Source organism: Triturus cristatus, chromosome 8 (genome assembly GCF_964204655.1).
Source record: "Triturus cristatus chromosome 8, aTriCri1.1, whole genome shotgun sequence".
Classification (NCBI taxonomy): domain Eukaryota; kingdom Metazoa; phylum Chordata; class Amphibia; order Caudata; family Salamandridae; genus Triturus; species Triturus cristatus.
The window spans coordinates 1,574,886,210-1,574,911,191 of record NC_140591.1 but is presented as its reverse complement, the minus strand read 5'-3'; the positions used below and the strand labels follow the sequence as shown (position 1 = coordinate 1,574,911,191).

The 24,982-nt window shown below is 44.7% G+C and overlaps 1 protein-coding gene across 1 annotated transcript in view; it reads right to left on the bottom strand.

Annotated features, from left to right (window-relative positions):
- Nucleotides 1-21,133, bottom strand: part of LOC146806221 (glycolipid transfer protein-like) — a 613,768-nt gene extending 592,635 nt beyond the window's left edge. Inside the window, exon 1 of the mRNA XM_085623480.1 lies at nucleotides 21,029-21,133. Coding sequence (XP_085479606.1) covers nucleotides 21,029-21,077 — 49 coding nt within the window. The 5' untranslated portion in view covers nucleotides 21,078-21,133. The remainder of the gene's footprint in view (nucleotides 1-21,028) is intronic.
- Between the last annotated feature and the right edge of the window lie 3,849 nt (nucleotides 21,134-24,982).

Here is a 24,982-nt window from a genome sequence, read left to right as displayed (position 1 = left end):
CATTGAAAATGGCATCTTGCACAGTGCAAGCTGTAGTTTTCTGCGGCTCAAGTAGATTTTTTATCGAGCAGCAGTTTTCTCAACGCGGACTGGTAGTTTCTCATCGCGAGCGGTCGCGAGCATACGCGACCACTCGCAATGAGAAACCTGACCTCCCCGCGTTGAGAATCTCGGCGGGAGGTTTATTTTCCACGTTCACGATCACCAACTTGATGTTGCTGATCGCGAATGAGGAAAAAGTCTCGCCGGGATGTCATTTTGCTTGCTCGCGGTCACCAACTTGACGTTGAGGACCGTGAGCAAGCAAAAAATGACCTCTGCACTACGCAACACTACGCTACGTGTGTTTGCACTGTGCTACGTGCAATTCACGTAGTGCGAAGTAGCGCAAACTACCCAAGCGTAGCGTAGTGCTTTGCTCAGGCTTATCTTTTATCAGGGACCAGTAGGTAATTCATACTCTAAAAAGCCTGGGTTGTGCTTCTTGATTCTCACAGCTTTACAATTGGTAATGGTCCCTGGTGCCATTTCACAGGTCGGGCCTGTTGCTGCACAATGACTGCTGGCAATGTGGACGGGGGTGCGACATGGTGCACATGCTCTGGTCCTACCCATGCTACCAGCTACTGGTTGGTGGTTTAGTCCACTCTCTGTGACTCAGGGGTAGTCCATCTAACACTCTCGGCCAGGTTGACTCTTCTTCACAACATCCCTGGATGCAAGATACCAACATAGAACGGAAAACGGTAGCTAGCAACAGGTCTTGCTGCAGCCAAGTTCTGCATCTTAAATCACTAGAGGAAGCTGATGGCATCCAGTGGATCCTATTGGCTCCCCAAACTGGCAAAATTTGAAGACTTTGAATGCATTATCTACAAGAGAAACAACCAAAAGGATTGACAACAGAATGTCACTCACCCGCTACACATAATCGAGTAAGTTGTCTGGACTTCTATAGAATAGACCTGTGGTTACTCTCTCCCACCATAACAGAGAGTGTTGACAACTGACCCTTCACCACTTTGCTGCTAGGCCTTTCCCCCCCTGTTCTAAGCCTTTTTGGCTATTAGGGTTAGTTCACGCTTAAGCCCCTGTAACTTTTTGACCACATAAGGTATCCACCCCAAATTTGCGTCCTTTTCTTAAATCATTATGGGGACTTTAAAGGTACCTAGGGTTTGTTAATTTCTCTGCATGGGAACCATAAATTAGCTAAAATATAGCTACATTTTTGTGTTGTTATTTGGAAAAATGGGACAAAAGGGCTACAGATTAAAGTGTCTTTTTTTTCTCTGCAAATGGTATCAACAGAGGAGTTGGGGTGCTGAAATCACCATCTTCCCAGCTTTCACGGACAAGCAGACTTTTGGCAGAAAACCAACAATTTTTACATGGACCAAAATGCAACGTGGACACACCATATTTTCACAGTGAAAACGGACCCTTTTTTGCAAAGTACCTAGCTGCAGATTTTGAACTCTAGCTCTGCCAGCACCGAGAGAAACTTAGCAAACCTATTCATGTTTTTAAACTAGACACCCAGGGAAATCAAGGATGGGGTGATTTGTCTGGCTACCACCAGGTTCTGTTACCCAGAATCCCAGAATCAAACATATTTTCCTCACATTTCTGTGGTGGAAAGTTCTGGAATATGCATGTATCCACAAACTTCCACCCACCTCGTATTCCTCAACATCTTCTGAGAAAAATGGTATCTCACTTGTGTAGGTAGGCCTAGTGCCCATGACAGTAAACGGCCCAAAACGCAACATGGACACACCACATTTTTGCAGTGAAAACTGATCCTTTTTTTTCAAAGTGCCTAGCTGTAGATTTTGAACCCTAGCTCTGCTGGCACCTAGGAAAACATATCAAACACATACTTCTTTTAAAACTAACCACCCATGGCAATATAGCATGGGGTGACTTGTCTGACTCACACCAGGTTCTGTGAACCAGAATTGCTTGCAAACCTCAAACTTCGTAAAAAAACAAAACATTTTCCTCACATTTCTGTGGTGGTAAGTTCTGAAATCTGTGTGGATCCAAAAAATTCCACCCACCGTGCATATATTCCCCAATGTCTTCTGAGAAAAATGTTACCTCACTTGCATGTGTAGGCCTAGTGCCCACAACAGGAAATGGCCCAAAACACAACGTGGACACACTACATTTTCACAGTTAAATCGGACCTTTTTTGCAAAGTGTCCAGATGTAGATTTTGAAGCCTAGCTCTGCCTGCACCCAGGGAAACATAGCAAACCTATACATTTTTTTAAATTAAGCACATAGGGGAATCCAGGATGGAGTGACTTGTCTGGCTCTCACCAGGTTGTGTTACCAAGAATCCCTTACAAACGTCAATATTTGTAAAAAAAAAACATTTTCCTCACATTTCTGTGGTTGAAAGTTCTGAAATCTGCGCGGATCCACAAAACTCCACCCACCCCACAACTCGAAAAGCCCTCTAAAAAAATGGCACCTCACCTATGTGGGTAGGCCTAGTGCCTGCGACAGGAAATGGCCCAAAAAGCAACGTGGACACACCAAATTTTCTCAGTGACAACCGACCCTTTTTTGCAAAGTGCCTACCTGCAGATTTTGAACCCTAGCTCTGCCTGCACTTAGAGAAACCTAGCAAACCTATACATACAAAACTAGTCACCCAAGAGAATCCAGGATTGGCTGACTTGTCTGGCTCTAACCAGGTTCTGTTACCCAGAATCCCTTGCAAACCTCAAACTTTGTACATCAAAAATACATTTGCCTCACCTTTCTGAATATGTGTGGCACCCCAAAATTACACCCGCCCTAAATCCCCCAACATCTTCTTAGAAAAATGGTACCTCAATTGTGTGGGTAGGCCTAGTGCCCTCAACAGGAAGTGGCCCAAAAGGCAACGTGGACACACCACATTTTCATAATGAAAACGGACCCTTATTTTGCAAGGTGCCTAGCTGCAGATTTTGAACCCTAGCTCTGCCGTCTCCTAGGGAAACCTAGCAAACCTATACACTTGTGAAAAATAGACACCCAGCAGAATATAGGATGGGGTGACTTGTCTGGCTCTCACCAGGTTCTGTTACCAAGTATCCCTTGCAAACCTCAAACTTTGTAAAGAAAAAACACATTTACCTCCCACTTCTGTGGTGGAAAGTTCTGGAATCTGCGTGGATCCACTAACTTCCCCCCACCTCGAATTCCCTGAAGTCTTCAGAGAAAAATGGTACCTCACTTATGTAGGTAGGCCTAGCGCCCACGACAGGAGATGGGCAAAAACGCAATGTGGACACATCACATTTTTACAGTGAAAACTGACCCTTTTTTTTCAAAGTGCCTAGCTGTAGATTTTGAACCCTAGCTCTGCTGGCACCAAGGGTAACCTAGCAAACCTATATATGTTTTAAATTTAGACACCGAGGGAAATTCAGGATGGGGGACTTGTCTGGCTCTCACTAGGTTCTGTTATCCAGAATCCCTTGCAAACCTCAAACTATGTCAAAAACCTACATTTTCCTCACATTTCTGTCCTGCAAAGCTCTGGAATCTGCGTGGATCCAAGAAATTCTACCTACCTCGCATTGCCCAAAGTCTTCCAATAAAAATGGTACCTCACTTATGTGGGTAGGGCTAATGTCCGTGACTGGAAACGGCCCAAAATGCAACATGGACACACCACATTTTCACAGTGTAAACAGACCCTTTTTTGCAAAGTGCCTATCTGTAGATTGTTAACCGCTCTGCCAGCACCTAGGGAAACCTAGCAAACCTGTACATTTTTTAAAACTAAACACCCTTGGGAACATAGGATGGGGTGACATGTTTGACTCGCACCAGGCTCTGTTACCCAGAATCCCTTGCAAACCTCAAACTTTGACAAAAAACCACATTTTCCTCACATTTCTGTGGTCAAAAGTTCCGGAAGCTGCGTAGATCCACAAATACCAACCAACCCGCATTCCCCAAAGTCTTCCGAGATAAATGGTTCCTCACTTGCATGGGTAGACCTAGTGCCCATAACAGGAAACGGCCCACAAAGTGGTCATACAACATTTTCACAGTGAAAACGGACCCTTATTTGCTAAGTGACTTGTTATAGATTTTCAACCCTAGTTCTGCCGGCACCCACGGAAACCTAGAAAACCTATACATTGTTAAAACCTAAACACCCAGGGGAATCTAGGACTGATTGACTTGTCTGGCTCTCACCAGGTTGAGTTACCAAGAAACCCTTGCACACCTCAATCTTTTTAAAATAAAAAAAAAACATTTTCCTTACAGAATCTGTGTGGATCTACAAAATTCTACCCACTCGAATTCCCCACAGTCGTCGGAGAAAACTGGAACCTCACTTGTATGGGTAGGCCTAGTGCCCGCAACAGGAAACTGCCCAAAACATAACTTGGGCACACAACATTTTCACAGTGAAAAAGGACCCTTTTTTCAAAGTGCCTAGCTGTAGATTTTGAACCCTTGCTATACTAGCACCCAGTGAAACCTAGCAGAACTATACTTTTTGAAAACTAGACACCCAGGGAAATCCAGGATGGGGTGACTTGTCTGGCTCTCCCCAGGTTCTGTTACCAAGAATCCCTTGCAAACCTCTATCTTTGGAAAATAACACATTTTCCTCAAATGCCTGTAGTGGAAAATTCAGTAATCAGTGTGGAGCTACAACATTCCACCCTCCCTGCATTCCTCAAAGTCTTCAGAGTAAAATGGTACCTCACTTGTGTGGGTAGGCCTAGTGCCCACAACAGCAAATGGCCCAAAACACAACATAGGCGCACCACATGTTCACAGTGAATGCGGACCCTTTTTTTGCAAAGTGCCTAGCTGTAGATTTTGAACCCTAGCCCTGCCAGCATCTAGGGAAACCGAGCAAACCTATACATTTTTGGAAACTAGACACCAGGGGGAATATCGGATGGGGTGACTTGTATTCCTCTCACCAGATTTTCTTACCCAGAATCCATTGCAAACCTCAAACTTGGTCAAACAAAAAACATTTTCCTCAAATTTCTGTGGTGGAAACTTCTGTAATCTGCATGGATACACAAAATGCCACCCAACCTGCATTCCTTAATATCTTCCGAGAAAAATGGTACCTCACTTGTGGAGGTAGGCCTAGTGCCTGTGACAGGAAATGGCCCAAAATGCAACGTGAACAAACCACATTATTACAGTGTAAACTGACCATTTTTTTGCAAAGTGCCTAGCTGTAGATTTTTAACCCTAGCTCTGCTGTCACCTAGTGAAACCTAGCAAACCTATATATTTTTGAAAACTAGACACCCAGGGTAATCCAGGATGGGGTGACTTGTCTGGTTCTCACTAGGTTCGGTGGTAGGGCTAGTGCCCATGGCAGGAAATGGCCCAAGACGCAACTTGAACAAACCACATTTTCACTGTGTAAACAGACACTTCTTTTGCAAAGTGCATAGCTGTAGACTTTGAACCCTAGCTCTGCCAGTACATAGGGAAACCTAGCAAAACTGTACATTTTTAAAAACTAGACATCCAGGGGAATCCAGAAAGGGGTGACCTTTCTGGCTCCCACCAGGTTCAGTTACCCAGAATCCCTTGCAAACCTCCAACTTTGTCAGAAAAAAAAACCTCACATTTCTGTGGTAGAAGTTCTGTAATCTGCTTGGATTCACAAAACTCTACCCACCCCCCATTCATCCCCCAAAGTCTTCTGAGAAATATGGAACCTCACTTGCACGGGTAGGCCTAGTGCCCGCGACAGGAAACAGCCCAAAACGCAATGTGGACACACCACATTTTAAGATTGAAAACTGACCCTTTTTTGAAAAGTGCCTAGCTGTAGATTATGAACCCTAGCTCTGTCAGCACCTAGGGAAACCCAGCAAACCTATACATTTTTAAAAACTAGACATGCAGGGGAATACAGAATGGGGTGAGTTGTCTGGCTTTGACCAGGTTTTGTTACTCAGAATCCCTTGCAAACCTCAAACTTTGAAAAAAAAAAACATTTGTTCCACATTTCTGTTGTTGAAACTCCTGGAATCTGCGTGGATCTACAAAATTCCACAGACCCTGCATTTCCCAAAGTCTACAGAGAAAAGTGGTACATCACTTGTGTGGGTTAGGCATAGTGCCCGTGACAGGAAATGGCCTTTCTCTAGATTTTGAACCCTAGCTCTGCCAGCACCTAGGGAAACCTAGCAAACCTATACATTTTTGAAAGCTAGACACCCAGTGGAATACAGGATGGGGTGACTTATTTGGCTCTCACCAGGTTCTGTTACCCAGAATCCCTTGCAAACCTCATATGTTGTAAAAAAAACAACACATTACCTCACATTTCTGTGGTGGAAAGTTCTGGAATCTGCGTGAATCTACAAAATTCCACCCACCCCACATTCCCCAAAGTCTTCTGAGAAAAATGGTACCTCACCTGTGTGTTTAGGCATAGTGCCCGCAACAGGAAAAGGCCCACAATGCAACGTGGACATATTACATTTTCACGTTGAAAACTGAACTTTTTTTGCAAAGTGTCTAGCTGTAGATTTTGAACCCTAGCTCTGCCAACACCTTGGGAAACCTTGCAAACCTATTCATTTTTTAAACCAGCCTGGAAAGTTCTGGAATCTGAGTAGATCACAAAAATTCCACACACCCGCATTCCCCAAAGTCTTCCAAGAAAAATGGGACTTCACTGGTGTTGGTAGACCTAGTGCCCGTTACAGGAAATGACACAAAACACAATGTGGACATACCACATTTTCACAAAGAAAACTGACCCTTTTTTTGTAAAGTGCCTATCTGCAGATTTTGAACCCTAGCTTTGCCGCCACCTAGGTAAACCTAGCAAACCTATACATTTTTTTTTTAACTAGACACCCAGGGAAATCCATGATGGGGTGACTTGTCTGGCTCCCACCAGGTTCTGTTACCCAGAATCCCATGGCAAACCTCAAACTTTGTGAAAAAACACACATTTTCCTCACATTTTTGTTGTCGAAAGTTCTGGAATCTGTTTGTGTTGTAAAACGAGGCAGTATCTGTGAGGCCTGCACAAATAACATGTCACATTTAACCTTCACTGGGAACCAAACGCCCTAGTGTAGCGCCTGACTCTCAGAGGGTAGCATTGCAGAGCAGTCTAAGGCTAACTCAAGGGAGGTGGTGTGGGCTAGTAATCGCCATTACAGGTGCACAGAAATAACACTCAATAATTGATTGTCCAGTCTGTACTTTGATTGTCCAGTCTGTACTTTGCTTTATAAATGTAACAGTACATTTATTAAACACACACACTACTTAATACTATGCACCAATTTACAAATATACATAAGCTGTTGGAATTACTTTGTGACATTGGATAACATCTCTATCCCTACTAAGGGGGGGTGGAGTCTAATACCACCACTCCCATGTATACACATCATCTTGCCCCCTAATGCCGTGGATTGACACAACCTGGGGCGAGGGCCTTGCCAACTGGCACCATCCCAGTGGCTACCCACCCCATCATCTCAACAAGCATTAAAAATAGGTGATCCGGCCCTGGGGACACATAACCCTGACTGAGCATTGTATACTGACCATACAGTATGCATCTCAACCTCTTACTAGCTAACAGTCTGGGTTGTTCCTCCCCTAATGCAGTAGCAAGAATACATGTTTGGGCAACACTTTAAATGAGATACTTATCCTAGCTGGTAACCATTGTAATGCATTGCAATTAAAGCCTCTAAAAGGCATCAAAGTTGAATCACAGGATTAATCATAAACATCCAGACACCCTACCAGGAATGTCTGGCAACATAACCCCACTTGCTTATGAAATCACCTTATTCAGGTACTACACAAGTGCCTTTCAGTCCCCCTAAAAAGAAATACCATGGTTAAATGCATTTGTCGTGCAATTACACCTCTTCACCTCCAGGGATGCCCTTCTCCAGACATCCCAAACTCAGCTTTTATGCCTTGAGGCAGTCCCTAAGGCACCCACAGCTGCAGAATAAAAGTTCCAGCCATGGGGATACTGATGACGCCTGGCTGAGCCCTTTGAGGGATTTTTCTTTGTAAGTCCCCAGAGACTTAGTGGGAGGGATGTTCCATTTTTGTGCTGGGGAGACTGTGTTGCTCCTGCAGCTCCCCCTGCACCTTGGCACTCATCTTGCAGTGACCACATTCTCCTGGGGCCACCACCAGCCAAGAAAAAGCCGCTTTTCCCTGCAGGCCAGTCCAGGCCTGCAAGGCATAATGGGGCGCTTCTGTTTAGCCCTGCATATTATAGCAGTGACTCTCCCACTGCTTTGGGGAGAGCCACGATGTAGCCCTCAGGCAGTGTACTGCCTCGTTGGAGGGTCCGGGGGCCAGATCCCCAGGGGAGCGATGGCAGCTCGGGGAGCCAACCCCGGCTGCTCCGCTAGTTTTTGGGGGCCTGGTCCCACCTGGGACCCTCACGGCAGGCTCGATAGAGAGCCACTCGGGGAGCCCACCCCCGGTGGCTCCCGCTGACTCCTCGACTGGCCAGCACCCTTGCATGATGCCATGGGACCCGGCACCCGTCTTCTGCTCTGCGTGCTCCGGCGGCAGACACAAGGCTGCTTCCCCGCTCCAGGGGGTCTCCGAGGGAGTGCGACAGCACTCCCCCCGTGTTCCCGCTACTGAGGAGGAGTTCAGCGGCACTCCCCCTCCTCCTTCTGCATTTGGGGCCTGGAGATGGTGTCCCGGACCCCCAAACATCTTCGAGGGGGCGCGACAGCGCTCCCCTCACTCCGGAGTCCTCAGGGGCCACGGTGGGCTCCTAGCATCCCGGCTGGGGCCATTTTCACGGGGAGCACGACAACGCTCCCCAACTGATCTTCTCCTTCTTCGGGGCCCGGATTTGGGATCCTGGGCCCCTGGACAATCTTCACTGGGGGCATAACAGCACTCCTTGGCTTTGTCTTCTCCTCTGAAGAGGGATGCGTGATGGCGCTCCCCCTCCTCCTGTGAGATCTCCTCGTCCTGTGCAAACTCTTTTAAAGAATTGGGGAGGGGGCTGGCAGGAAGTCTCTGTTTGCCCTATCACACAGCAACACATCACTTCTCTACCCCTGCTCCCTCCTTCCTGCCCAGGCCTCTGGGTTTGCTCAAAATGGGTTGTCCAGGGTTCTCATGCCACATGGTTTCTGAGAGCCCCTTCCCCCCTCGATGCCTTCTCTCCAGAGCAGCTTGGTTTTTCCTGGCACCAGGTAACAGCTGCTAAAGGATGAACCTGTAGCTCCACCCATCTTCTCTTCTTGGAGTGGAGGCCTTCGCCCTTGGAATGCTTGCTGTGCAGGGCTGGACCTCTGAGGCTACAGCTTGGAGAGGAAGGTCATTAATTCAGCCTGGCAGAGTCAGCCCCAGCCAGGACCTGGTTATCAGCTGACACAGAGAAATATGACATTTCTGTATGACCCAAAAGCAGTACAAATATGACTATGGACTCTGCAAAATACTTCTTCTCATATAGGTTATAGTGGACTTTGGTGCGGTTCTGGAATTTGTAGGCCCTAGGAAAGTAAAACTAGCCCATGTGCTCCCCATCCTCATAAGAGAATAATGGAATAAAAAAAGTAAAGTACACTGACTTTACCGCAAATGTTTCTTCCTATTTTAGAAAGCCCATTCCATGTCACCAACCAATTCTGCATAAGTCCTACCACCCCATTCAATTTGTAGCTGTTCCTGGGGTATGCATGCCAGGAATCTCCCCTGAGCAGCCCTTACACTTGTGCACACGCATGTACATGCGTCTGCATGTAATCAGCCCAGTACCCCTTACTCTGGCTGCAGCACAGTGGCCTACTCGTACCAGGGGGACACCAGTAAAACACACATGCAGTCCCTTTCATCATGAGTTCAACGTGGGTGAGTCCTAGCTTATGAGGCTCTCCCACACTAAAAGGTCAACAAACAGGTGTTCAAAAAGCAAAAAATCAGGGCGGCTCAGATGGTCAGAACCACCTTCTAACAGCACGGATCAACAAAACTACACACACCCCGCATTCCCCACAGCCATCTGAGAAAAATGGTTCCTCGCTTGTGTGGGTAGGCCTAGTGCCCGAGACAAGAAATGGCCCAAAACACAACATGGACACAGTGAAAACTGACAATTCTTTTGCAAAGTGCCTAGCTCTAAATTTTGAACCCTATCTCTGCCGGCACCTAGAGAAACATAGCAAACCTATACATTTTGCAAAACTAGACACCCACGGAAATCCAGGATGGGGTGACTTGTCTGGCTCCCACCAGGTTCTGTTACCCAGAATCCCTTGCAAACCTCAAACTTTGTAAAAAAAAAACTAATTTTTCTGAAATGTCTGTGGTGGAAAGTTCTAGGATCTGTGTGGATCCACAAAATTCCACCCACCCTGCATTCCGCAAAGTTCTTCTGAGAAAAATGGTACCTCATTTGTGTTGTTAGGCATACAGCCCGTGACAGGAAACGGCCCACAACACAATGTGGTCACACTACATTTTCACATTGAAAACTGACCATTTTTTTGCAAAGTGCCTAGCTGTAGATTTTGAACCCTAGCTCTGCCAGCACCTAGGGAAACCCACCAAACATATACATTTTTGAAAACTAGATACCCAGGGGAATACAGGATGGGGTGACTTGTCTAGATTGCACAAGGTTCTGTTACCCAGAATCCCTTGCAAACCTCAAACGGTGTAAAAAATAAAAAGCCATTTTTCTCACATTTCTGTGGTGGATAGTTCTGAAATCTGGATCCACAAAATTCCAACCACCCTGCATTCCCCTAAGTCTTCTGGGAAAAATAGTACCTCACTTGAGAAGGTAGGCCTAGTGCCCGCGGCAGGAAATGGCCCAAAATGCAATGTGGACACAGCACATTTTCACAGTGAAAACTGACCATTTTTTTGCAAAGTGCCTAGCTGTAGATTGTGTACCCTAGCTCTGCCGGCACCTAGGGGAACCCAGCAAACATATACATTTTTTAAAACTAGACACCCTGGGTAATACAGGATGGGGTGACTTGTCTGGATTGCACACGGTTCTGTTACCCAGAATCCCTTGCAAACCTCAAACTTTGTAGAAAAAACTCATTTTCCTCACATTTCTGTGGTGAAATGTTCTGTAATCTGCATGGATCCACAAAATTGCACCCACAAAACATTTTCCAAAGTCTTCTGAGATAAATGGTACCTCACTTGTGTGGTTAGGCCTAGTGCCCACAGCAGGAAACGGCCCACAATTCAATGTGGACACAACACATTTTCACATTGAAAACTGACCTTTTTTTTTTGCAAAGTACCTAGCTGTAGATTTTTAACCCTAGCTCTACCAGCAGCTAGGGAAACCTAGCAAACCTATACATTTTTTAAAGCTAGACACCTAGGGGAATCCAGGATGGGGTGACTCTTCTGGCTCTCACCAGGTTCTGTTACTCAGAATGACTTGCAAACATCAAACTTTGCAAAATGAAACACATTTTCCTCACATTTTTGTTGTGAAAGGTTATGGAATCAGCGTGGATCCACAATATTCCACACACCCCGTATTCCCAAAAGTCTTCCGAGAAAAATATTACCTCACTTGTGTGGGTAGGGCTAGTGCCCGCGACAGGAAACGGCCCAAAACGCAACCTGGACACACCACATTTTCACAGTGAAAACAGACCCTTTTTTTGCAAAATGCCTATATGTAGATTTTGAACCCTAGCTCTTTTGGCACCTAGGGAAACATAGCAAACCTATAAATTTTTTTAAACTAGACACCCAGAGTAATCCAAGATGGGGTGACCTGTCTGGCTCGCTCCAGGTTCTTTTACTCAGAATTCCTTGCAAACCTCAAACTTTGTAAAACAAAAAAAACACATTTCCCTTCCATTTATGTGGTGGAAAGTACTGAAATCTGTGTGGTTCCACAGAACTCCACACACGCCTCTTTCCCCAAAGTCTTCTGAGAAAAATAGTACCTGACTTGTATAGGTAGAATGCTTTTTCACGCGCCCGTTAGTGACTTACTGGGATCCCTGTGTTCGCCGATGAGATTACCTATCCATTCGCGTGTGCCACAAGATTTTGGTAGACGGCTGAGCGATCCCACCAGAGTGTGTGATCGTGAACACATTATTCGGACGCGCCATCCGGCGGATGTTCGAAGAAGCTCACGATGCTAAACATGCAGAACTTGCAATCTGGAGAAGAATATCTCTCGAGCAGCATAAAACCTTCTAGAAAATGATGATTTGGATGAAAATAAACTCCTCAGAATGACATTTAGCTGTACTTTTTAAAGCAAGGAGTCCTTTTATCTTTTTATATGTATGTTTTTAAGGTGAAGGAAGTGCCCCAGAGTCTCCAGCTTCCTCCTTGTCCTGTTCACTTTTCATTTGGATTTAGAGCTGGAAGGATCAATCTTTGTGTCTGCTGCATAATATATCATTGTATTTGAGGACTTTTGTATTTGAGATTATACAAGTAAGTTGAAGAATTGGTGTTGTTTGTTTGATTGGAGCAATACAAGTTGCAACCACAATTTTTTGTACTTTTCATCAGTTTATAGTGAATAGCCAGTAGGCCCAGAGCTACTCATGGGTGCATAAAACAACTGTCTCTGTGGTGTTTGTTGAATTTAAACATCATTTAGGCCATGGATGGCATTGGATTTAATTGCCAAATGTGTTTTTTTTTGGGGGGGGTGTTAAATAAATGCCTTTGTTTGATGTGTGTGTGTATGTGATGTGTTGTTGTTGTGTAATTGGCAAACCTTGTTTAGCCCTGTTGATTTTTGTGTTTGCATTTTTACATTAACCCCTTGCATGCCCGCCCCTTTCCCCGCCCAGTGCCGCGCCTTCCATTAGCGGGCGGAGTTCATGACGAGCTGGACTCGTCATGGGCACAGCGCCACCGCAGCCCATGACGAGTCCAGCTCGTCATGGGCACTGAAGGGGTTAAAGTTGTGTTGCATAGCATGCCTCCTTTGCCTGGCCATTATACGGAGAAGGTGGTTATTTCAACTCAGGGAGGGCCTTGATACTAGCACCCCTCAGGCTCTGGTCCTCCTGGACCTATCCGCCGCCTTTGACACGGTAGACCATTCCATCCTCTTGTCCCGTGTCGAGGCGGCGGGCATAGGAGGACAAGCACTGACCTGGATAGGCTCATTCCTGGCCGATCATACCCAGGCCGTTCATCTGGGAGAATTTTCTGCCCCCCCTCGCAGGGTTCAATGCAGTGTCCCTCAGGGCTCCTCTCTTTCCCCTTTATTATTTAATCTTTATATCTTTCCTCTCATTTTTGCACTACAACAAATGGAGGTCACAGTCTATAACTATGCTGATGACCTGCAACTCATTTTTAATTTCTCTTCTCCCTCATTAGCCGTCTCTGCCTTCCAGTCTGTCATGCTGTTTATCCGGGAATGGATGAATGTGAACCATCTTAAACTTAACCCGGATAAAACGGAGTTGATTTTGACAGGTGGCAGTAGCAACCCCTGGTCTCCCTCCTTTTGGCCTTCTTCCCTCGGCTCCCCTCCAACGCCCTCCCAATCTGTTAAGACTCTTGGCATCACACTTAATCATCATTTGACTCTTCACTCTCATATTAGCTCGGTTGTCTCTTCTTGTTTTTTCACTTTGCGCACCATTAGGAAAGTTTCTCGGTTCTTCACTCCCTCTGCACTCAAACTAATTGTAATGGCTATGGTTTTATCCAAGATTGATTACGGGAACATCATTTATAATGGTGCTCCCGGCTACGCACTTCAACGCCTTCAGATGGTACAGAACCAGGCAGCTTGTCTGGTACATGGTTTACCCAAATTTCATCATTCGTCACCTCTTCTTATTACTCTTCACTGGCTCCCTATCAAGCAACGAGCCCTGTTCAAGCTCGGTTGCCTTACCTTCCAAGCCCGGTCGGGCACGGCCCCTGCCTTCATAAATTCTGCCATTACCAACTACTGCCCTTCCAGAGTCCTACGTTCAACCGCCAAATCTCTACTAGTCATCCCTCGTTTTAAGAAACAGAGATCTGGAGGCCAGAAATTTGCGGTGCCCGCGCCCACTTTCTGGAACTCCCTCCCTCTCCACATTAGACTTTCTCCTTCCTATATGGATTTTCGCAAGGTCCTTAAGACTTTTTTGTTTAATAATATTGAGGTGTGACTATGTTAAATTTACACCACTAATTGATCACACACTTGCAAGGCTGATGTTATGAAAGCAACACTAATTCAATTTCAATCAAGGCAGGGCAAGGAACTTCTTCTGCTTGCCAATGCCCCGCTCATGCTCAATATATTTGCAAGTATTTTTTTTTTCGAAAGGAACATAATCATACTTAATTGCCGGCATCAATTGGATTCATCATCCCCTTCCTAAGCTACAGCACTAGTTTATGTTCTGTTACCCTAAATCCCTTGCAAACCTCAAACCTTGTAATAAAAACCCACATTTTTCTCATATTTCTGTGGTGGAAAGTTCTGGAATTGTGAACATCCACAAAATTCTACCCACCCCGTATTCATTTCCAAAAGCCTTATGAGAAAATTGGTACCTCACTTGCATGGGTAGGCCTAGTGCCCGCGAAAGGAAACAACCCAAAACGCATTGTGGACACACCACATTTTCACATTGAAAACTGACCTTTTATTTCAAAGTGCCTATTTGAAAAATACCACAGAAATGTGATGAAAATGTTTGTTATTTTACAAACTTTGAGGTATGCAAGGGACTCGGGGTAACAGAACCTGGTGGGAGCCTGAAGTCACCCCATCCTAGATTCCCCTGGATGTCTAGTTTTAAAAAATGTATATGTTTGCTAAGTTTCCCTATGTCCCGGCAGAGCCATGATTCAAAATCTACAGATAGCCAGATAGCAAAAAATGGGTCAGTTTTCACTGTGAAAATGTGGTGTGTCCACGTCACATTTTGGGCTGTTTCCTGTCATGGGCCTACTCACAAAAGTGAGGTACCGTTTATCTCTGAAGACTTTGGAGAATGTGGGGTGGGTGGAATTTTGTGGATCCACGCAGATTCCAAAACTTTCCACCACAGAAATGTCTGGAAAATGTGTTTTTTTTTACAAAGTTTGAGGCTTGCAAGGTAATCTGGTTAAGGGAACCTGGTGAGCGCCAAACAAGGCATCCCATCCTGTATTCCCCTGGGTGTTTAGTTTTTAAAAATGTATAGGTTTACTAGGTTTCCCTAGGTGGTGGCAGAGCTAGTGTTCAATATCTACAGCTAGGCACTTTGCTAAGAAAGGGTTAGTTTTAACTTTAAAAATGTGGTGTGTCAATGTTGCGTTTTGGGCCATTTCCTGTTGCGGGCACTAGGCCTACCAACACAAGTGAGGTATCATTTTTAGCAAAAGACTTTGGGAAACACGGTGTGCTGGAATTTTGTGGATCCACGCAGATGCCAGAACTTTCCATTACAGAATTATGAGGAAAACATTTTTGTTTGACAAAGTTTGAGGTTTGCAAGGGATTATGGGTAACAGAACCTGGTGAGAGCCAGACAAGCCACCCCATCTTGGATTCCCCTGGGTGTATACGTTTGCAAAATGTATAAGTTTGCTAGGTTTCCTTGGGTGCCAGATGTGCTAGGACCCAAAATCCACAGGTAGACACATTCACAAAAAAAGTTTGTGCCTAGTGGGCTTCCTGCCACCCTGGGGAGGGGAGAAATCGGGGGCTATTCCCCAATATGGGGGAAGGAAGACTGTGGCTATTTTCTTGGGTGGGTGGGTACATTGGGATGCCCATTCTGGGCAGCCCCCACCCCTATGTATAAAATACCCAGCATAATCGCTGGTGACTAGTGGGCTCTCTGCCCCCCAGGGGCAGATCAGGGGCTACTGCCCCCATCTTCCTCCTAGGGGGAGTAAGATACTGTGGCATCTTTTTTGGGGGGTGGGAGTATTGACATACCCATTCTGGGCAGCCCCTGCCCCTGAATTTTGAAAAAATGTACCCCTGGTGCCTAGTGGACTTTTTGCCCCCCTCCCCGAGGTGGCAGATAAGGAGCTATTCCCCCATCTTTCTCCCAGGGGGGCAGCAAGACTATGGTGATATTTGGGGGTGGGGCATTGGCATGCCTATTTTGGGCAGCCCCCACCCCTATGTATAAAAAAAGTAAAATAAATCCCTGGTGCCTAGTGGTCTTTCTACCCCACCCAGGGGGAGATCAGGTGCTACTGCCCCCATCTGCCTCCTGAGGGGACAGAAAGAATGTGGCATTTTTGGAGGGATGGGGGCATTGGCATGCCCATTCTGGGCAGCCCCTACCCCGAACTTTGAGAGAATTAAATCCCTGGTGCCTAGGGGGATTTCTGCCCGAGGGGCAAGATAAGGGGCTATTGCTCAATCAGCCTCCTGGGGGAGCAGAAATACTGTAGCATTTTTGGGGGGTGTGTGCATTGGCATGCCAATTCTGGGTAGCCCCCATTCTTAAGTACATATAAAAAAATCCCTGGTGCATTGTGAGCATTCTGCCTTCCCAGGGGGCAGATCAGGGGCTACTGCCCCGACATGCCTACTCTGGGCAGCCCCCACCCGAACTTTGGGAAAAAAATCCCTGGTGCCTAGTTGGCTTTCGCCCCCCTCGGTAAGTATATCATGGGCTATTGTCCCATCTGCCTCCTGGGGGGGCAAAAGGTCTTATGCCTTCTTTGGTGGGTAGGGTGAGGGTATTGGAATGCCCATTTTGGGCACCCCCCACCCCTGGCCTATAAACAAATCCCTGGTATCTTGGGTGCTTTCTATCCCCCAGGGGGGCAGAAAGGCTGTCAGGCAAAATGTTATGGGTGGGAGTGACTCCCCCCTCCCTGGTGGCTAGTAGGTGGATCCCTGCTTGGGAGTCACCTCCCTGGAGCGATCCCCAACCAGCAATCAACTAGGGAAGGGTACCATTGGAAAGGGGCGAGTCTCCCCTTTCCAACTATTGGTTAGTATTTCTGGTATACAGTGCACTCCGATGTGAAGAGTAAGTGCTAAAAGGATGCATGCAATCTGTAGGATTATTTCACCCTGGGGACGATGCTGTTTGCTGTCTCATTCGATTTAGATGTGATGCAATGCAATGTGGTGGTTTAGTGTATTTAGAGCTCAATGGCTGTTATCCCCAACCAACACCACAGTTGGTTTGTTTCCCTTTGACGCAAGAGGTACTGTACTCAGAATGTAGTGACATATGTTTTAGTATCCCCTTTAACTCTGCATTATGTTGGTGTTGCTTCAAAGCAATGCATTATTGCAGAATAGTGTGCATCTTATACACTGAGACTTGGTGGATAAGTACAGCATGTGCATTAAAGTCTATAGAATGTAAGGGATTATGCTGGGTTGGTGTCCCAACATGTCAGTGTGGGTGTATGGGTTAGTAGCCCTCTCATTTAATGCACTGTGGAGTGCTACTGCCAAAGTCAGACAGAACACACTGGTGGGGTAACATCTTTAAGGTATCCAAAGTAATAATTTCATTACATTATGTGGTTTGGATTGTGGTGCAATTCTTTTAAGAAAGGATTGAAAAGCCTCAAGAACATTGGGATCGAATAAAGTGTTTATTGTACAATCAATTAAAATCATTACAATTGATTACAATTATTACACATACCAAAAGTAAAATGCTTGAGCGAAATGATCTTGTTCTTATGCCCACTAAAAACAAATTTTAGGTTAGAATACTAAAAGTCTGCCAGTAATTTGTGGTCTGATCCAGTAAAACATACACTGCATACAAACACTCTGAAGCCTAAATATCTAGTGGCAGAGATCTACATTCAAGAAAACTACATAAATGCAGCCTCGGTTCACAACACTTTAAACGCATAAAATTGCATCCTACTACGAGAGTCTAAAGAAACATTTATACAGAGCAACTTACTCCGGACCAGCGGGTCTCTGCTACCATTAATCCACCCTCTGCCTGAAAAATTCCATTTACGCACCAATTCAATGATGATTTAAAGCTTAAACGCTAGTTGTCACGTGATAGACACATTGGACCAATCATAATGCGTTGTGCTCGACACCACATGATAAGGGTAAATATGGCTTCGCAGTAATAAACTAAGTGCGATGATGTATTAGCGTTAAAAACCAATCATACTACATCACTCCAAGACGTCCGTCCCACGTGATTGGGGAGGCGGCAGTTACACAACACAGAACGTGTTGATGTGAACACAACCTGACTAATAAAGTTCAAATTTGAACTTTGCGATGTTTGATGAAATAAAGCTAGCGTGCAAATGAACCAATCTGCAATTACCTAATATAATGCACAGAGCACCAAATGTTTTATACTAATAAATATACAAACTTAAAAAACGCACATGGAACCTTATGCGCAAAAACAAAAATTATCAAATTAAATGAGAACAAAATGATATCAATCAGAATACATCAATAAAAGAAAAAAAAAAAAAGAAAAAAAGAAAAATAAAAAATACTGGTACTATAGGGCCCAGAGGATTCCTTCAGCCAATGCGGTGTCAATAGAAAATATTATAGAAAACACAAGTACTCAATACGATCATTTAACCCAATAGGATGGGAACAGTTCAATTTTCTGATCCAGAAGTATTCAGCTCTTAACCTCTGTTACGTTTGACATCTGTAATATGTAGGCGTTTCAGTTAGAATCCTGTGATCGCTTAATGAATGTCATGTATTAGCATGTTCGTTCCTGCACACGGTACAGCGCGTAAATTTTTCAGTCAGTCTAATGTTGACACCATATCATATTGACTAGCTTGTGTAATGTATCATTTGAATGTGTAAGTTGTATTACTGTTTTGTTAGTTGTGCATGTCTAGATTTGTGTTCACTTACAAATGTTTTTCTATAGATATATGTTTATAATGTATCATTTATTAAGATGTGCAGTGAACCTAATGGTCCTGTTTCATTCTTTATAGACCCCTGAAGAAGGGTCAGATTTGATTGACCCGAAATGCATTGGGTGGATGTTTAACCTTGAAAACAAGGAATGAATTGCTTCAGAAGAAGATGATTATGTATGCAACATTTGGTTGACTCATGAAATGATGAAGTTTAATGAATTGAGAATATGCTTTCAAAATCAATAAATTGAAATACGTGAAGAAACCTCAGTGTTTCATTGAATACAGTGCGCACTTGCTTAGTGGGAAGGTGACACTCCCCACAATATCCTTCATATTTAAAGACACGGGCGGACTCCGTGTGACATAGGTTGCGCCAACACGATTCTCTGAACTTTAAGACTAGTTTGAGTGCACGGGGATAACATTGTTTTTCATTACCCACATTCTGCCACTTCTGAAATGCAGGGCTCCACCCCCTGTGCTGGCGCTAATTTAGCTGCCTAGCATCAACACAGGCACCCTTGCACCAAAGTGCAAGGGTTCCTCCGTTGAGGGGAATGATTGTTTCCCTTCCTGCATATAAACAATCTGAAAAGGCATTTTGAAACCTCTGTGTGTGCTACTTAATGCAGCGCACATAGAAGTTGCAAAACTTAATTTTTAACCTCACCATTCATTGCTGAATATGCTATTTAGAATAGAGGCAGTTTTTTCCAGATCTCCTCAAACTGTCATATTTTTACAACTTTATCCACATATGTACTACATGGATTCTTAACCTTCTCCAACATTTTCCATAATATTCCCTTCAAAATTGATGCTGGGGTTTTTCTTATTTTCGCACAATATGTCACACATTCTGCCAGAAAAAAGTAAAGTTGTCTCTAAAAACTAAACTCCAGACTCATCTGCTCGGTGATATGCAGTCTAGCAGGTAAAACAGCAATCTGTGGGGTATAATTACAGGCCCTCGTCGTCACCCGACCATCACTTTTTTGACTCTCTGGTGGTGCAGCTCCATTTTAAAATATTTATAAGGTGGCACCAAGTCACTTTGCGTGGCTTAACGGCACTGTGTAAATTTGCCCATTTTCGCCGGAGTTCTTTGCTGCAAAGGGGCATGCAAAAGGTGTTGCTGGGGGTGTTCCACCACAACACCCATTGCTTTTTGATGCTGCACCGCATTAACAAGACTGAGGCAGTGCCAAAAACAAACTATAATGAATACCAGGTGTTAGAATGGTGCAAAAAGGAGAAATTATGAATTTGTCCTTGGTTTTTGCTCTTTCCATACGTGCTGCATTCTGCAGCACTCATAGAAGGTGCAAATTGCCATTGTTTATGTGCAGCAAGGTGTCCCTTCTTGCACATAAACAATCATTCCTGCAGGGTGTCTGTGCGGGTACTGGACACCTTTTTTTGCACCATTGCTTGGGGAAACACAGTGATGCAATGTATTATTGTGAATAAGGCAGATCCCAGAGTTTTCAAAATGTCAGAGCGCGGCGCTGCGAAATTTGACCTAGCTCTGTGCTCTGACATTTTCATGTGAATATGCCCTTGTTTCATCAGCACTGTGCAAATTCAAATCAACCTCCCATTTTCCCATGAAGAGCTGCCACACCATATGTCAAAGTGGTAGGAAATGTACTTGCCATTACCTACAGCATTGGAGAAAGGGCAAGGCTTGATGTAGATAAAAAATACCCTTTCTTCAAGGAAAAGAAAGCCCTAGATATTAGCAACTATTTACTTGCTCCGGGAATACATTTTCCAGCTGCCATTTGCCTTTTTGCAGTTTTCCGCCAAAGTTTAAAATATTATTTGTTATTGATTCTTCTTTTTTTTTCTCACCTCAAGAAATAGTTTAGTGGATTGACACAATTCATAAGAATGTGCTTTAATGTGGATGTAGAGCGCTGTCATTGTTCAGCTTCATTTTATTGCTCATTGTCCCAAATAAGTTTGATGTAAATGCATTGTTAGGTAAATGTACACAATCAGACCTCCAGAACAAATTCCACATTGCTTTGTATATTCATTTACATTGTGCCTATATTTTGCACATGCATCATACTGGTTGGCAGTGCTAAGGTTCTCCGTTTACTCGACTTAAAAAAGAATGTAAACTTCCTTTCCAACTCTATGAAAATGTCTCTGATAATCAACCCCATGTATAGAAGGTAACAAACCTCACCAAGGCTGCAGCTAAGCGCCAGAAAAACGAGGACAACAAATAGTTTCATGATGAGAGGTGGTTGGTCCTGTTGCTGCAATACTCAGCTCAGTCTGAAGGTGATTGTGTACTGCAAAGCTCCTGTAATTATACAGAAAGCTGCTGTTCACCCTCCTCCCAGAGTCACAGGACAGATCATGGGCTCCAGCAACAGTGATTAGTATTGTTTGCTTGGAAGCACACCAGAAATGCAAACAACACCCCCTCCTTCAGACTACTTTTATATGAATAATATATTATTGTGCCAGACATACTGCTAAGTCCATAGTGATAGAAAGTACTATTTTATCTTTAAATTATGATAAATGGCCAAGCTTCCACACACAATCTCCACTCCCCTATTCACAATTTATAATTTTTTTCATTCTGATTTACAGCTTCTCTGGGGAATCTGCTGATTATTCATAGTGGGGCATGTGTGTTAGTGTGGACCATGTTTCTATGTGGATGACATTCTTCCTGGGATGTTGTGAGACAATCCTTCACATGTTATAGTGGAGGAACATGTAGGTTGCTCCTGTCCCTGCTATATTGCATCGATGGAAATAATTAACCATTCAAAATGTGGTGCTCTGATGCTGCCCTATTTCACAAACAGTAAATAGCACAGTCTGCAAGCACATTGGAAAAGCACCACATTCTGGGATTGGAGTATAGAGAGAAACCATTACAAACAGCCTATGCAACAGTGTATGGGCAGTAGGGGAATAAACCCATTGGCACCACTAACAAGCTAAACGGATTTGATTAGCTCATGGAAGGGTGATCCTTGTATGTCATACTTATTAAGAACAATACTTAATTTTTTAAAGAATAAGTGCCAGTATTAAATCGACCCCATGCCTCTTTAAACCACTGTCAGATATGTCCCGCCTCTTTGTCTCATTCTTGCAGGTTTCTGCCCCTTTGGATCACTCCACGATCAACCACCAGCTCAATTTAAGCGCAGATCAAGATGAAAGGCTGAGTGGTACAGCTGAACATGTAACAGATGGTCTGCAACACATGTATACATCCATGGTGATGTCTAACTGGACTCATTTGCCTATGATCCTCAGAATAACTTGAACATTGAAGGTTACGAGCAGCTACATGCTGCAGACAACGGCAAATTTGATGTTGAATACATCCTCAGCAGCCCATTTCACTCCATGGTCTAGAAGCCCTAGCTGAGTACCTATCTCTTCAAGCTCTTCTGTTACCAGACTCTTGATGGAGCTCTTCTCTCTATTATTAAGCACATCCCGCTTATCCTTACTCGCACTGAGATTTCTGCTGGAGGACCGCTACATCTATAAATACCCAGCACAAGTACATATCTATTATAAGTTGATAACCTAGGCTCTTTATAATTGTATCAGTGATTGCACAAATGTTTTTCCTCATTTCACATTTTTATTGTGACAACTACAACTATTTATTGATTTCAATTGTACTGTTCAAAACCACATTGCCATATATATGTGGAGCGCTCTAATACCCATTTCTGGGTTATGTTCATGTTATGTAAAACACTTATTAAAAAAAAATTGGTAAATTGCTTTATCTGCAAATACAGTCTGGTGTTAGGGCAGAGTAGGGATTGTGGTATGACTCGTATTCTCCCCTATGCGCTTCGCAAACATTTGCTGTTTTTGCCTTAATGGTCACACAAACTATATAATGAGAAAGACGGCACTCCCTCTTCGATCATTCAAACAGTGGTGGCCAGCACAGGTAATCACGGTGGGGTGGGGGTGGGGGTGGGGGAGGGAGGGCGTTAAGTTGACAGACAATGGAATAGGTATAATTAAATAAATAAATACTACCTATTCCAACATCTGTCAGCTTTCCCCTGCCGCGCCCTGCCTCACTCCACCACACTTACCTGAGCCAGCCACCACTGGTTTCAAATATAACCTTAATACATGAAATCCATTTATCCCTGGGAGTATGAGAAATGTTGAGACAGGATTGGGTTGATAATATGATTTTTGTGTGTGGGTAATAGTCCACCACTCATAACCAGTAGGCTTCTTCAAACCATCAGAAAGGAGGTGTTGTAATATTGCACGGAATATCTATCTATCTATGAGAGAGCTACATACCTGTTCCAGCACATTGGGGGGTATATCAAATTGAGGTTTTATTTGTATGGCCTGCACAAGTAATAGGTTCACAATTTTCCATTACTTGGGACCAAACACCCCATAGTAGTGCTGGACTCTCCCAGGGTAGCGAAGCAGAGCAGTCCAAGGCCTACTCAGGGGAGGTGGTGTGGGCTAGTAATCACTGTTCTTAGACACGTAATATTAACAATAAATGGTTATACAATCACTGCCTTTTCTTTAGAAAAATGAAAAGTACATTTCTTATGCAATGCCAAATACTACACAGTAATTTACAAATATGTACATACGCAACTGGAAAATACCATAGATGATAATACATTATCACCTTTGACTCCTTAAAGTGGTTCATACAAACATATACGTTAAGTCTACTGGTGTGGTCAAAGATCCAAGATCAACAAACCATTTTCAAGACATCATTTTGTATGTAAATGTAATCATCACTAGCAATATTCGTGTGTAACTACCCTTATTATTATTAATAAAACACATTTACTGTAATGAGCATTCATTGTCAACATTATTGTTAGAAATGGGATTTATGGTTGGCTAGGGCTTGTGCTTTTGGCTCTTTTCTTGGGTGGGTGGGGACATTGGGATGCCCATTCTGGGCAGCCCTCACCTCTACATATAAAAAATCCAGCATAATCACTGCTACCTACTGGGCTCTCTGCCCCCCCGGGGCAGATCAGGGGCTACTGTCCCCATCTTCCTCCTGGGGGGCAGAAATAGTGTGGCATCTTTTTTGAAGGGTGGGGGCATTTGCATACCCATTATGGGCAGCCACTGCCCCTGAATTTGGAAAAAATATTACCCCTGGTGCCTAGTGGGCTTTCTGCCCCCCACGTGGTGCCGGAAAAGGAGCTATTGCCCCCATCTTTCTCTCGGGGGCAGAAAGACTATGATAATGTTTGGGGGTGGGAGCATTGGCATGCCTATTTTGGGCAGCTCCCACCCATATGTATAAAAAACACAAACAAATCCCTGGTGTCTAGTGGGCTGTATGCCCCACCCGGGGGGCAGATCAGGTGCTACTGCCCCCATCTGCCTCCTGAGGGCGACAGAAAGACTGTGGCATTTTTGGGGGAATTGGTGCATTGGCATGTCCACTCTGGGCAGCCCCAACCCCGAACTTTGAGAGAATTAAATCCCTGGTGCCTAGGGGGATTTCTGCCACCGGGGGGAAATAAGGGGCTGTTGCCATATCTTCCTACTGGGAGAGCCGAAATACTGTAGCATTTTTTTGGGGGGTGGGTGCATTGGCATCCCAATTCTGGGAAGCCCCCATTCTTTAGTCTATAAAAATAAATCCCTGGTGCATTGTTGGCTTTCTGCTTCCCTGGGGGGCAGATCAGGGGCTACTGCCCCATCTGCCTCCTGGGGGGGCAGAAAGACTCTCGTATTTTTCTTGGGGGAGGAAGGGGGCATTGGCATGCCTATTTTGGGCAGACCCAGCTTGAACTTTGGGAAGAAAATCCCTGGTGCCTAGTGTGCTTTTGCCCCCCCGGGAGGCATATCATGGCCTATTGCCCCATCTGCCTCCTGGGGGGGCAAAAAGTCTTATACCTTCTTTGGTGGGTAGGGTGGGGGTACTGGAATGCCCATTTTGGGTACGCCCCACCCCTGGCCTATAAGAAAATCCCTGGCATCTTGGGTGCTTTCTGTCCCCCAGGGGGACAGAAAGGCTGTCTGGCAAAATGTTATTAGTGGGAGCGAATGCCCATGCCAAAGGGGCCACTCCCCCTTCCTTGGTGGCTAGTGGGTGGATCCCTGCTAGGGGGTCACCCCTCTGGGGCAATCCCCA